Consider the following 13,530-nt stretch of genomic DNA (forward strand, 5'->3'; position numbering starts at 1 on the left):
ATAGTGGGAGTTGATGTAAGATGGTGATGGATTTGCTATTGGTCAGCTAAGGCCAGTGGAGGGATGTGTTCTTCCAGGAGCCTGGCTGCACCTCAGTTTCATCCCTCCTGGTTTTTGTTGCTGCTCTTCTGCCCTTATGCTTTGGTCCACAACCCTTTCTACAAACTGTCTTTGCATAATCCCCCTCCTGCCATGTCCGTGCTCTCCTTCTCAGGAACACTGCCATTATGTAATGCCAAGAGAGAGAAAATATGAATTATTCATCATTATCTCCTGTATAATATATAGCTGTACTTTCTCCAGTCTGCATGCAGAACTTGGCTGTGGACATGTTGATTTAATGGATCTAATACATGAGACTGTAATACCCCACTCTATTTTCAAGTACATTCCAAAGCTCTAAATATTTAAAACTTGTGCTATATGCATGATGCTTTCCATTAACAAAAAAATATCCTTTGCAAAATTCTTACAAAAAGTAGCTAGAATCAGCCCTTAAGTGAAAGTTGGAATTGAATTACCATCACTTATTAACATCCTCCACATGTCTGTATTTAGTGAATGGATTTGGAAAGATCATACCATCAAAATCTCCTCCTCCACCTCATGGGAACAGCATGGTCCCTACCAGCCGCAAGACAGACCTCCGGGTCGTCATCCCCCACTCCAAAGGAATGATGCAAACACTGGTAAGTGTGTTTTCTTTTATATTTAAGACCAAAACAAAAAAGCCTTTATAATGAGTAATATTCTCAAAAATGTTACCTAAACTTTATGTATTTATTTAGGTCCAATACAGAACAGCAATCAAGCTTGTAACATGTGATGTAGTTTTAGTTTTGACTGGAACTAGGAAGAGTCCTCTAGCTGCTGACAGCTCTATAAAACCATGAACCTTTGATTCCTGATCTGGATTTTATTAAGAATCAGAACAGTACATTGTGTTTTCTAAGCCTGTGGGATGTTGGAGTCAGGCATGAACAGGGTAAATATATGACACAGATTACCACAGAGTGGGCCAACAACTTTTGAGAACAATTGGTTTGACACTATTTGGGGCAGATGGTTGGTGGTTTTACAGATGAAATCATAGTTCCTTTGAAGAACGGACAATACTGGCAAAAACTTGCATGCCTCATTTGACCGACTTCACTGCTACTTCTTTATAGTCCCTTCCAGTAGACTCAACAAGATTCAGTCTTATTGTGAACTAACACTCTTTTGATGACATTTAAGGTTCCCGTAATCTCTTTAAAACACACGTGGATGTGCAGAATCTATAGGCAAGGTGCAAAGTTCTGTTTGTGGTCCACTTCTAGTCAGATTTTCTTTTTTGAAAATGCTAGGATTTAACCAGTAGCAGTAGGCTTTAGGTAAAAATTCTGTGTGGAGAGTAAAAGGGGAGTGCCACCTTAGAAAGCCCAGATATCCACTGGCTACGCCAGAAGCTGTGAAAGATCGCCCATTATACTCAGAGGCTGAGTCAACAGACTAGCCTGAAGGGTTTCCAGACTAAAGTTTGTCACACATTTGACTAAATGCATATATATCTCATCATAAAATCTATGACCCAAATTGGCATTCACACTAAATAGCAGCTTAAACTAACACAAAAAAGAATGTAAAAGCTTATTAGTTCAAATTATGCCCAAAAGTTTTGGAAAACAACAGCCTGTTCATCTGAAAAGACCGACAGTTCGACTAAGTTCCCAAGTCATATGCCTCTTTGTGAGGGCAGTGCAAATTCTTTATGGAAGCTCAAGTCTTGTTTAGAACAGAAATGCAGAAATAATATCAAGTGCGAAAAATTGGGCATAAAAAAGTGCTTTAAAAGCTGCCTGGTACACACAGTTACGGTTCTTATATACATGACATCAGAGCACCAGTTCACGGTTGTGTAAGATGACTTGGAAGACTGTAGAAGGAGTCTGTTTTCCTTTCTTAAGATTCCACATTCTGCAGCTGTGCCGGGTCGCTGAAGTTATTGATTTGCCCTTAACTCTCCTACTGTTGCCCTTGCCTCCCACACTGTGCTCAGACATGATGTAACAATTAGTAAACAATGGAAACTGACACTCTTTTCTTTGTATTTTTCTTTTTATGGTGACCGACCAGCTCCATTATTCTACTGGTTGTGGTTTCCAGGGGATTTTTACATATTGCAGAAGGATATGAGTTTCTATTTTCTGGTGTTCTAGAAATTAATGTCAAGGTCTTTTCATAGAAAAAGGAAGAGTTTCACATATGTGCGATATAAGAAAAGAATATCCGGACTATTTAGAAATGAATAGTAAAATAAATCTATATTAAATATAATTTAGATTACAAATTCAGAGCACATTATAGGTAGCTTTTAAAGTTTTAATAGCGATGTTTAATGTCACTGAAATTCAGAGTGACTAAATTTCCTTTGCAGAAGTGATGAATCAGCAGCCATTCATTCCACATTAAGTAATCATAATTCCTCATCATTCTGTTGATCTTATCTGTTTGCCAATTATCGGTGACTGGGTGACAAATAATTTATTGTTGTCATGTTTGCAGGAAACAGAATCTGGCAGAGTCTAGTTTTCAGGAACTGTGCTGAATGGGTTTGCAGTCGTTTGAAGCTGGAACACTTATAAAATCCGAACCATGATACGGCTAATGCCTCCACCCTGTTTAAACCAACAGAAGAAGCCACTCATATTTTTCTTTCTGCTTTTCATTCACTCCAGCAAAAGATGTTGTGTTGTGGTCTCACAACTCCTCCTCATTGTGATCATTTTGAAACTGCCTTTCACTTCCTCCTGTATGCCTGTGTGCACATGTTAGTGTAAGCGGCATGCTTTGTTTAGTGTGTTTTGCACAAACAGGCGAAAACAACAAAGCAAAAACGACTGAGGAGGTCTGCATTTCTTAACAGGATGTCTGTGTCTACTACTCACTACCACGATAGCTTTAACTTGGATTCTGTAGTGCATTATCTGTAGTCCACAAATGCAAGGACACCATAGAAAACACAGGGAATGAGACATGTATGGGTTGGTTAACCCATTGTTTTTATGTTTGCTGAGCAATGAATGACCTGGTTCAGGGTGACGTGATTGAAAGATGAATGAAAAACAACTCCTAAATTCAGTGTGATAAGTTGAGTTCATGAGCCACCTGTTCTGAACCGATAGGCTATTTTAGGACAATGAATAATTAAGAATGAATTACCTGCTGCTATTCAGTTGATATTTCAGTTGTGTGTTTTTTAAAAGCAGACAGCCAAATAAATTGCACTGATATCGCTTTTTGGAAAAGAAGAGGACTGACTGATAAATTAGACTATCAAGTCTTGGGTTAAACATAAACATTCAAAAAGTACATTTTTTAAACTAAACTGCAGTTTCTGAATAGTTAGTGGATTTCTGTTAGACTTCTGTCTTTACAAAACATTCAGTTTTGTTGAGAAGAATGCAAATCCTTGTTCAATTCATGTGCAACTTCTGCTAGCACTATGGGAAGTGTAGGAAATTCAAAACTATATATTTTGAACTGATTAATGGTTTTTTTGTTTTGTTTTTAAAACAGGGGATGTGAGCTTATACTGACATCTTGTGGTTGAAATGGGGCATTACAAGTCTAGTTCTAGCGAACACTATAATTGCGATCTAAGCACAAAAAGCAACAAACTAAGAGAAGAGTAACATTTCATGAGTGAACTTAGTGACTTTATGTCTTTGTTTATTATTTGTTTTCAGAATAACCAAAGGATGAGTAGCAGTCAGTCCAGTCAGCCTCTTTCCACACCAGTTGTCTCTATCACCACACCCAGTCTACCCCATCAGAGTCTGGTCTATGCTGGCATCGGCTCGGCCTACAACGGTACAAGTTCTTTTTACTATTCGTGCTGTGTTTCTGTAGTTACCTTAGCCCTGCTGACCTCAATATTTTACAGTATGCCCCCCAAAAAATCAAATAAGAAAACAGTGTACATTGCGGTTTGTTTTAATTGGTTAATGGAATTGCTGAATTAATTAGGTGGTGTTAAATTTGAGCTCTTTTAGACGGTTTATAATGGTATGACCAACTGTATCAGGGCAATTTTTAAAAGAATTTCCTGTATTTTTGTGTGTATTCCATTCATTTAACATAAACACTGTTAGATCTTTAAAATAAAAATAACATAAAGCAACAGCAGCCTGAAAAAAATACAAAATGCTAGATTTAAATGCTACTTGGATGGAAGTGAAAAGGTGAATGTGAAAAAATGAATTGCTCCCTGGGCCTAATAGCTTGCCAAACTGCCAGCTTTAGCAGCAGTAGCTGCAACCACATACTTTTGATATCTAGAGATCAGTGCCTGGCATTCATGGTGGCAATTTGACCCCCTCTTCAATCCAGAAATGCTTTAGTTCAGTCACACTGGAAGGTTTTCAAGCTTATTAAGCGGCTTGAAAAATAATAACTTTTTTGTTTTAGTTTTAGCCTGAATTGTTTCTAATAGTTCTTGATTGTAAGGAATTCCCTGAAAAAATAACAAACTGCAGCTGTGAGATTTCATAATGATATGGGATGGAATACAAGAGTAAAGGCTGCGAATATAGGTAAAATGAAAATGACTCAGGTGTTTGGATGTAAAGGAAAAGCCTTACTAACAACAACAAAAGTCTCCGCGAGTATCCACAAATTGCAGTTAGCATAAACTTCTATCAAACAAGAGATGGGTAATTGTTTCACATGGGGCGTTTTTGCTCATTGTGGTCAAGTGGAACAAAACTACAACCTTAAACCTTGCCAAGGAAAATGAAAAGAAGTCTTATGAACACTGGCAGGACATTCTCTGGTTAAATAAAACCATTTTAGTCTAGATCAGATTTTATACAGTGTGTGTGTGTGTGTGTGTGTGTGTTTTTTTTTTTTTTTTTTTTTTTTTTTTTTTTTTTTTTTTTTTTTTATGTTGACCTGGCCAGGACTACTACACTGGCTGCGCAGTGGTAACTGTGAATCATGGATGTGTGAGTGTGCTAATCCATGGCAACATGAGTGCAAAAGGTCAGCCACTGAGCACTGCCGTTATGGGCTGTGTCTTTCTCCCATATCCCCTTCAACTGAGTATAGCTGGTTTATTCTCCTGCCTTCTATCTCTCTGAAATAAACCAAACCACTGTCCAGGATGAGACAACAAACATCAACAACAACATGGCCACAACTGACCGTGTGCTTAGTTAATACCTTAGGCAGCAGAAACCCGAGAAAGAAGAGGTGCAAGGAGACAAACCATCATGGGAGGATAGGCCCGTACACGGTTTGCAGCAGATGGAAGAAGTGGCTTACATTCAGAAATCCTACCAGTGTCTGGACAAAGCTGGATTGAAAGACATCACAGAGGCACTAATCATGGCAGCACAGGAACAAGATCCATACTGTGGTCTACCACACCAGACAAGGCCCCAGGCACAGACTGTGTAAAGATTCCCCTAAGACAACCAAGCACATAACAGCCCTGCCTTCTAGCAAGGCAGATGAAATCCCACTGTTAGTTGGAAATTACTTTTTTTCTGGCCTGAAATTTTCTTTAACATTTTATTTTTTTCAAAGCACTCTATCCAGTCTGTATTCAGTTATATTAATAAAAAAACACCCTGAAATAGCTAATTAAAGTTAGTTAACTAACTAAAAACACTGTGATCGTTGCCAAATGATATAGTATTGAAATATTTTTCTAATGCTACACAACAGAGTTCTCTGTGTTGTTGTGTACTATAAGTATTTTCAAACACAATGATTTAATCCAGTCATCAACAAAATACCAACTTTCAAAGCCTCTCAGCTACCTTGTGTCACAAAACTGAGTATAGAGGCCTCCGTGCATGTGGGCAAATACAGGGCTTTAGTGGGTGAGTTCTGGTTTCACTTTTACAAATTTTCAGCACATTACTAAAAGTGAAATAGTTTCAGGTAGCTTAGCAGCTCATAACAAGAACGTAAGAGAAGTTGTGGTGCAGCGTTTATACTGTATTCAAGTGTAGCTAAAAAAGGTAATGTTTGACTTTTTATAGAAGTGTAATGCTTTTTGATCGGCATGATGTGCATGTAGTGTATGAATGTGAGAGTGAATGAATAGTGGTATTGTAAAGCGCTTTGAGGGGTCCCGAAAAACGCTATATAAATGCAGTCCATTATTATTATTATTATTATTATTATTATTATTATTATTATTAGTCTCTCTCCTTCTGTCTTTGTCAGATTACTCCCTGAACAGTGGAGAGTTATCAGGCTTTAACTCTGCTGCAGGGCCCTCTCTGAGCTCAATGGCAGCATGGGAGCAACAGCAGCTGAGCTCCATGGGGTAAGAGCCTGACACAGTTAAACTGTCTCCCTTCATGATTTACAGATTAAATGTTTAACCATTTCTTTACACTGTTTTTTTTTTTTTTGTGCAGACATACTGTGTTGTTGACATAAAGTTAAAAATTACCTGATCATACAGTGTGCAGTAAACTGAAGTAGCGTGCACAGAGTTGGAAAAATGCAAATATGTATAAATATATACATAGACATAATATATATGATAACAGATTCCATGACATAGATAATTGCCCTAAAATATGTAATAAAGAGGCATTAATAACCATTCTGGTTCAAACATCACACATTTTTGCTTTTGTGTAAGACCATGAAGTTATGTACTTTTGGGTGATGTATGTAATAAAAAGCTATTTTATAATCTCAACATATCTGCTATATGTTACGTCTATTAGACACATTTTACTCTAGCTATGAAATCAATCAAATTGTAAGTACAATACTGGCCTCTTAATCTGTGGTAACGTAGATGTTTAAAAGAGCTTTAAACAGAAATACAGTTATCTCCACTTTTTACTTTAAATACATTATTATTATTAAATGTACTCAATAGCCAAAGTTTTCCGAGAAAACGTTTCTGTTTACAGGCCGATTACAGCCATGTCACCACCAGATGGCATCTTCACTCCAGAGTCACAGCCTCAAATTTTCTCTTCCTCTGTCTGTAGGTCAGGAAGCTCCACTCTCTCCATCAGCACCAATCATAACATCAACATCAAAGCTGAGCCAATCTCTCCACCCCGCGACCACCACAGCCAGTCTGGGTACATGACCCATCCACATGTTCACCCTCATCATCACTCCTCTGCCCCCTCATCAGCTCGAGCAGAGATGGGGCGGTCCCCTTCTGACAGCGTTGGCTCCTCCTGCAGCTCTCACGAGGGCGGCAGTGACCGGGAAGAGCAGCAGCGACCTGACTTCCACTTGCTCCCTGCGAGTCGGTCAGAGGGCAGGGAGAGTCCGACAGTCAAGCGGATCCGAATGGACAGCTGGGTGACATAGAGCCTGGAGCTACATCGAGAAGCTGCACCAGGGCAAAAAACAGGAAGGACACTGTTGTGCAAATGAAATGTGGTTTTTATTGATGTGTTCTGTTGAATTTGCTTTAATTTTTTTTTTTTTGCTGTTGTTTTGGTTACTCAGAATTTCTTGAGAAGGGTTGAGCAACATTCGTCTGAGCATTCTTGATTGGATAAAGCTATAATTACAGTGGTACTTCATTTAATCTTATTTTCTTCTTTTACAAACAATTAAAGCTTTGGAGATTAAATATCTGGGTCCAAATGCAGTACAGTTACAGTAGAGTACAGTTATTTCCATTTGCAGTGCACTGTGGCGCTGGATGGAAGAGAGACAAAGCATAAAATCAAAGTTCATGAGTGGGTAAAGTTACTTGGTGTCAACCAATTCATTTCTAATCTTCTCAGGGTTTAAAACCATTAAATGAGTCCATCGTGAAAGCAATACTCCCTCCACATCATCATTTCTGTTACTCCTCTTTATAAAAACACGTATTTATATCAGCCAAAGCAGTATACTGTTTTCTATGTTGTGTGTGTTTTTATATTATGCACAAAATTATACAATATTTCATTCAGATTTGAAATCGAAAGCCATGGACACTTGTATATGTACTACCAAAACATGTCACTATTGTTTGTACATAGTATCTTTAATATATATCACTTTTGGTGTAACTATAGCGTTTTGTCAGCGTGTTTTATCTGCCTGCCTTCACACTTTGTCTCCTGAAACTCCCATAATTTCTTAGATAAAGCTACTTTCAGCTGCTCCTTTGTTACAAGGGGTCACCAAAGCAGGTAGGTCTGCATATTTGACTTGGCAGTGTTATGCCAGATGCCCTTCCTGGTACAAACCCAAGGGGGATTTATGTCTCTGGCTGGAATTTAACCAGCAACCTTTTGTTTGCCAAGCAAAGTTGTTAAAGACTACACTACAGAACCACTTGTATCCTTTCTTAGATAAATAGATAAACTGGCTTTGTGAAGAAAGCTTAGGAAACAATTCTAAAAAAAAAAAGGTTACTGGTCGAGGAGGCGTCTGTTTGCCTTACAGCTGAAATGCAGTGGCCTGGGTTCGAGTCGGATCTCTGGATCTCTTCGCACCCTCTCCCCCTCTTTCCTGTCTACTCATCACTGTTAAACTATCAAATAAAGCCCAAAACCCCCCAAAATAAATGTGAGAAGAAGACGACTCCTCTCTAGAAAAGCTTTATTGATTAGTTAAAATATATATATATCCCTGTAAAAAAGACTTAGGAAAATGGATGCATTATAAAGAAAGATAAAACTGCTGAAACCTTTTAAAAAGTTGCTGAACACATGCACATCAACTCCTGCTTGGCTGATGGTGTTAGGTGATAAAACACAATGTCATAGATCAGAAAACAAAGCGGAACTCTTTAGAGGAATTTGTTCTTAAATCTGTTATCGTATATATGTACCTTTGACTCCCATACCAGTGTCTTTTGATAGAGTATTTATCTGTTTTGGTCTTTATTAAATAAGTAACTTGTGCCTAATGATGGTTACACACTTAAGGCCATGTGTCTTTGTGAGATTAAGGTTGTTTTTTTTTAAAATATACGTTGTATATATCTGAGATAACCATGGATGAAGACAGTTAATATAAATATTACTTTAATGGCACTGAATCCATACAATAAGAGACACATTGAATTCTTGTGCTGAGAGAAATCTTACCTCCAGAGAGATGGGAATTTACTGAATGACTTTATGACTGAGCAGAAGATGATTAAACCTGAGAAAATGCAACATGTGGGTAAGTACAAAGTAGCGCATGTGGTGAGAAGCAAAAGCTGCAAAAGACTAACCACAGTGCTTCCACTGAATGAGAGCATGGCTGGAAAATGTAACAGCTTTGACTCTGCAATGAAAGACGAATACAAAAAAGAGCAAAGTGAAAGTTTTGAAACACATTCATGATGCAGGGTTTTAGAACAGGATACAGTTTCTATGTTTCTTTGACACCAGCAATAAAATAGTTAAATGGACTGGTTCTTATATAGCGCTTTTCTACTCATCTGAGCACTCAAAGCGCTTTACACAACTTGTGCATTCACCCATGCATACCCAAGCACATTTTTCTTAGTGCATCATAGCTAACATTCACACACATTCATACTGCGATGGATGCATCGGAGAGCAATTTGGTTAGTATCTTGCCCAAGGATATTTGGCATACAGACTAGGGGAAGCCAGGAATCGAACCACCAACCTTCCGATCAGATGACCTGCTCTACCACCTGAGCTACAGCCACCCCAATATGTGTCTGGTACCTGGCTTCACGAGGCCAATGAATTGTAAATTACAATTGTGAAAGAAGCTGTGATGCTGATGGGAATGCAGCAGCGACGTGAAAACAGAAACTACAGAAAAAAGAAACTGCTCAAAAGCATTTAGGGCTGGCAGCAAGAGACATAGCAAAATCATAAACATTAGCAGTAAAGTACTTAATAATAATGGATTGCATTTATATAGCGCTTTTCGAGACCCTCAAAGCGCTTATACAATTCCACTATTCATTCGCTCTAACACACTGGTGGAGGCAAGCTACAGTTGTAGCCACAGCTGCCCTGGGGCAGACTGCCATATCGCGCCATCGGCCCCTCTGGCCATCACCAGTAGTTCTTGCCCACACACATTTCGTCTTTGTTGAATAACTACATTGTGCCAATTAAATAGCAGTTGAAAGTGAGACTGTCATGACTGTGATTTAAAAAAGGTAAAACGATTCAGTTAATATGAAACGAGTAAATGAACAGAGTAGTCATATGAGAAGTGTGCAGTTTTTTTTCTTTTTAGCTCAGAGAAATCCACAATGGGCAACGACGTCAGTTACTCGGGGGTGGACGAGGGGCGGATTAAATGTGCCAAGGTTAATGAGAATTATGAGAGCAAACAGATGTTTGAGGGAAGGATTAGTTTAAGATCCACAAAAAGCTGCCTAGCCAATGAGCCTAGCCAATAAAAATTATTATTTTTATTTTAATGGTGGCTATAGCCTACTGTATCGGTAAGATGAATGCATCTTCATCTGAGCATATCTGCACATACATTTTGCTGTTATCTGAAGGCATTTCAACAAATGTTTTGACACACTTAACCACAGCCATAACCACATTTTATTTTAGTGGGGTAATTTCGGGGTGTGTGACACGAACAAAACGAATGTAAAAAATATGTTTCACTGCTGAAGACAAATACTTTAAAACAGACTGTTAGTTTGATATCACAAATGTCAGAATGTTCTGTTTGGGTATGGCAGTGATTAATCAGACCAGTTAAGTTAGCTACGGTAATACTCTACCGGAAATTACGCATTATTTTGATAAAGTAAAATTGTAAACTTGTGAATTGAACAGCCTTTATTTTACAAAAAGTATACTGCTACTCCGGTTTTCGGATAATTATATTTGTTAAAATACTGAGTTCATAAAAAAGACCAAAGATCTGTCTTTAAAAAATAAGAAAAGAAAAAAAGACATACATAGTCTACATGTTGCAGTCAAGTTACAGAAATGCAGATAACCTCTGTAAAAATATGTTTCAAAATACCCATGTATTTTTTTCAGGTTATGTATTTCATTCTCCTTTAATGTGCAGATGGACAGTGCACGCGGTCCTCGGAAGAGCTTTTATTTTGAAGAGCCCATAAGCCGCTTTGTTGTGTCATAGCTGATATTTGATGCTAAAAGGGAGAGGAGGAGGAGGAAGTGTGTCAGAGCCAGAAATTGCAATCGATGTGCACAACTGTTGCTGTTTTGTAATTCCAGCTACACCGTTTAACTGAAATGAGTTGAATAAGGATAAATACCTTGGAGGTTTCCAGCAGCGGGCGGGGAAAAACAGGTAAATATGACTTTCTGTTTTTTCTTTTATTCTCTTTTCCTGGCGAGAAGCAGAAAGTTACCTGCTGGGGTCCTCGAGGTGCGTCTAGTCAGGTGAGCCTTCTTTCTGCCCGGCAACATTACTCCTGGTGGTCAGATGAGAAGTCACCTTCGAGCTGTCAGTTTGCCACGTGGGAATCTTTAGTTTATGAGTCTATAAAGAAGGGTAACAGAGAACTCCCTTCAAGCATCTGACAATTAAATGTTTGTTCTTACTCACGAATTGAAACATGTTGTTACATTTCATTTTAAATGATTTTTAATAGAGAGATAACATTTTCATCAGTTCGGCATTGATATCAAGGAAGAAATGGTTTCAGTGGTACTTTTAATGAATCATGGTCACCTCCCAGTGCTCCTGCAAGACGCTGCTGGACAATCCTCATGTTGTCAGGGTGACACGGATGGTTACATAGTGTCTTGCATGGAGCTACATGGTAAAGGCTTACATATAAAATGCACTATATGAAGAATACTGTTGTTGATGACATTTTACCAACGCTGATTGAATTTCGAAAACTTACTAGGTTCATACCGGCTTACTGCTGTAGACCGACATACATCTTTATGGTTAGTATACATAGTAACAATACTTAAGCTTTCAGCTTTTATGTTGACTATTATATGTCTGAAATGTAGTCTACTGAATCTGTAAATGTTTTTTTTTCTCGTTTTGTCTGTATTTTCTGCAGTCACTGTCTTGCCTCATATTAAAGCATAGGAACCACAAACTGTGAAATAGACTCGTTTCAGGAAATAGCTTGTCCTGTTCAGCAAGAGACGTCCGTGATGCAGTTACTCAACACAATACATCAGCTGAAGGGAAGAAAAAAGCATTAGAGGCTTCAAAGAGCATTGATGGATGTGACCTTTTGTAACTTGCATCAGTACTTTAGAACGTATACACACAGAGGGAATGGGGGTGATAAATTAAGGGAAACTGAAAGTGTCTTGCTAAGGGGCACCACATTCTGCAGGAAGAGGTTTAGTGCAGGTTTAGTGTTCCAAGTCTCTGGATCTCTGCTTTAAAGACTGAGCAACTTTCTTCTAAAGTATATCTAGTATTTGTGATTAACACTGTCAATACAGTGTCTTCACTGTCATTTTAGTACAAAATCTCTCACAGGTGCTAAAATGGATTGAGATCTGACGATCTGATTTCCTCATGTCATACTCCCCAAACCATTCATTGAGTTGTGTTGTGGAGTGGGGGGATTGAATTATTTCCTCAGGATAATGTTAATTAGTCAGAAATTTGGTTTGTGTTTAGGCTTCAGCTCTTATGGGAGAGGTGGATCAAAACCTTGCCAAAAAATTACCCCTACAGCGTAACAGATTATTTCCTTTAATTTGTCAGAGGTCTGTACATGATAAATATTTTAAAAATAAGAGCACAATTTCCTGTAATTTCTAAGGAGCTTGCTTTCAGGATAAGAACTTGTATGCAGAACATTTAAAAATTGACAGAAGCCTTTATTGTTTATCTGCTTCAGTAAATCATTGCCTGGTCAGATCTCTACATCTCTAATATTTAGAAGACCCATTCAGCCAGAGTACTTTAATGTTTAACAACGGATTAACCCGGGATCATTATAAAACAACATCATCAGTTATTTGTGTACTGTCGGGCTTTTCATAAAATCTGTCTTTTTTTCCTTCAAACAGCGGCGTCCTCATTTTGAAATGGGAGACAGAATGCACTGTGTGCAGTTGTGCATGATTTTCTTGCAACCACTGATGCATGTGTGAGCTTGCTTTAGCTTTTGTAATAACACTGAGTGATCCCTTTTGTATAAGAAATCATGCCAATCAGACAGGATGCCTTTCTAGTACGTACTAGTATCAAAGGATGATTTTCATACACACCTTGGCATTAGTCTTATTGCAAAGGGTTTTTTCATGGACAGTAAAAATGCTTTCACGTACATGTACCCACTTTCAGGTTTGTTTAACAATGTGACCTTAAACCATTGCCTGTTTATTTCCTGTTTATTGCGATCTAGAACTGTTTTTTAAGCAATCTTGCTGAATGTCTAGCTATCTAATATAGTCACAAAAGTGACTTAAAAGGAGGCTGGTGAGGAAGGTTTTGGGACATGTTTATCTGTATGATGGACAGTTGGCCTCAGCATGTCCTTGAACTGAGTTGGCTTCGTGCAAAAGCCTTCATGTGGACCCTGACTGTTCTGGCTCTAATGATGTGCTGTACAAGGATAGGCAATACAAGCTTGAACTTGGTGAGACATGGCAGGCAGAAAGAGTG

General features: G+C 38.3%; 2 protein-coding genes across 6 annotated transcripts in view; both read left to right on the forward strand.

Annotated features, from left to right (window-relative positions):
• LOC120721073 (myocyte-specific enhancer factor 2A-like) overlaps nucleotides 1-8,660 on the forward strand; it is a 46,194-nt gene extending 37,534 nt beyond the window's left edge. For all 3 annotated transcript variants that reach the window (XM_040011123.1, XM_040011124.1, XM_040011125.1), the window contains exons 7-10: nucleotides 559-689; nucleotides 3,729-3,852; nucleotides 6,217-6,319; nucleotides 7,005-8,660. In XM_040011123.1, the coding sequence (XP_039867057.1) occupies nucleotides 559-689; nucleotides 3,729-3,852; nucleotides 6,217-6,319; nucleotides 7,005-7,338 (692 nt within the window). In that variant the 3' untranslated portion in view covers nucleotides 7,339-8,660. The remainder of the gene's footprint in view (nucleotides 1-558; nucleotides 690-3,728; nucleotides 3,853-6,216; nucleotides 6,320-7,004) is intronic.
• A 2,421-nt stretch (nucleotides 8,661-11,081) lies between these two features.
• Nucleotides 11,082-13,530, forward strand: part of mctp2b (multiple C2 domains, transmembrane 2b) — a 44,373-nt gene continuing 41,924 nt past the window's right edge. For 2 of the 3 annotated variants that reach the window (XM_040010961.1, XM_040010962.1), the window contains exon 1: nucleotides 11,083-11,229. The gene's annotated coding sequence lies outside the window, so the exon portion shown is untranslated. Of the gene's footprint in view, nucleotides 11,230-13,530 lie in introns of all 3 variants that reach the window. The other variant, XM_040010963.1, reaches the window with a different exon arrangement.

Source organism: Simochromis diagramma, unplaced genomic scaffold (assembly GCF_900408965.1).
Source record: "Simochromis diagramma unplaced genomic scaffold, fSimDia1.1 OVJJ01000603.1, whole genome shotgun sequence".
In the NCBI taxonomy this organism is placed as follows: domain Eukaryota; kingdom Metazoa; phylum Chordata; class Actinopteri; order Cichliformes; family Cichlidae; genus Simochromis; species Simochromis diagramma.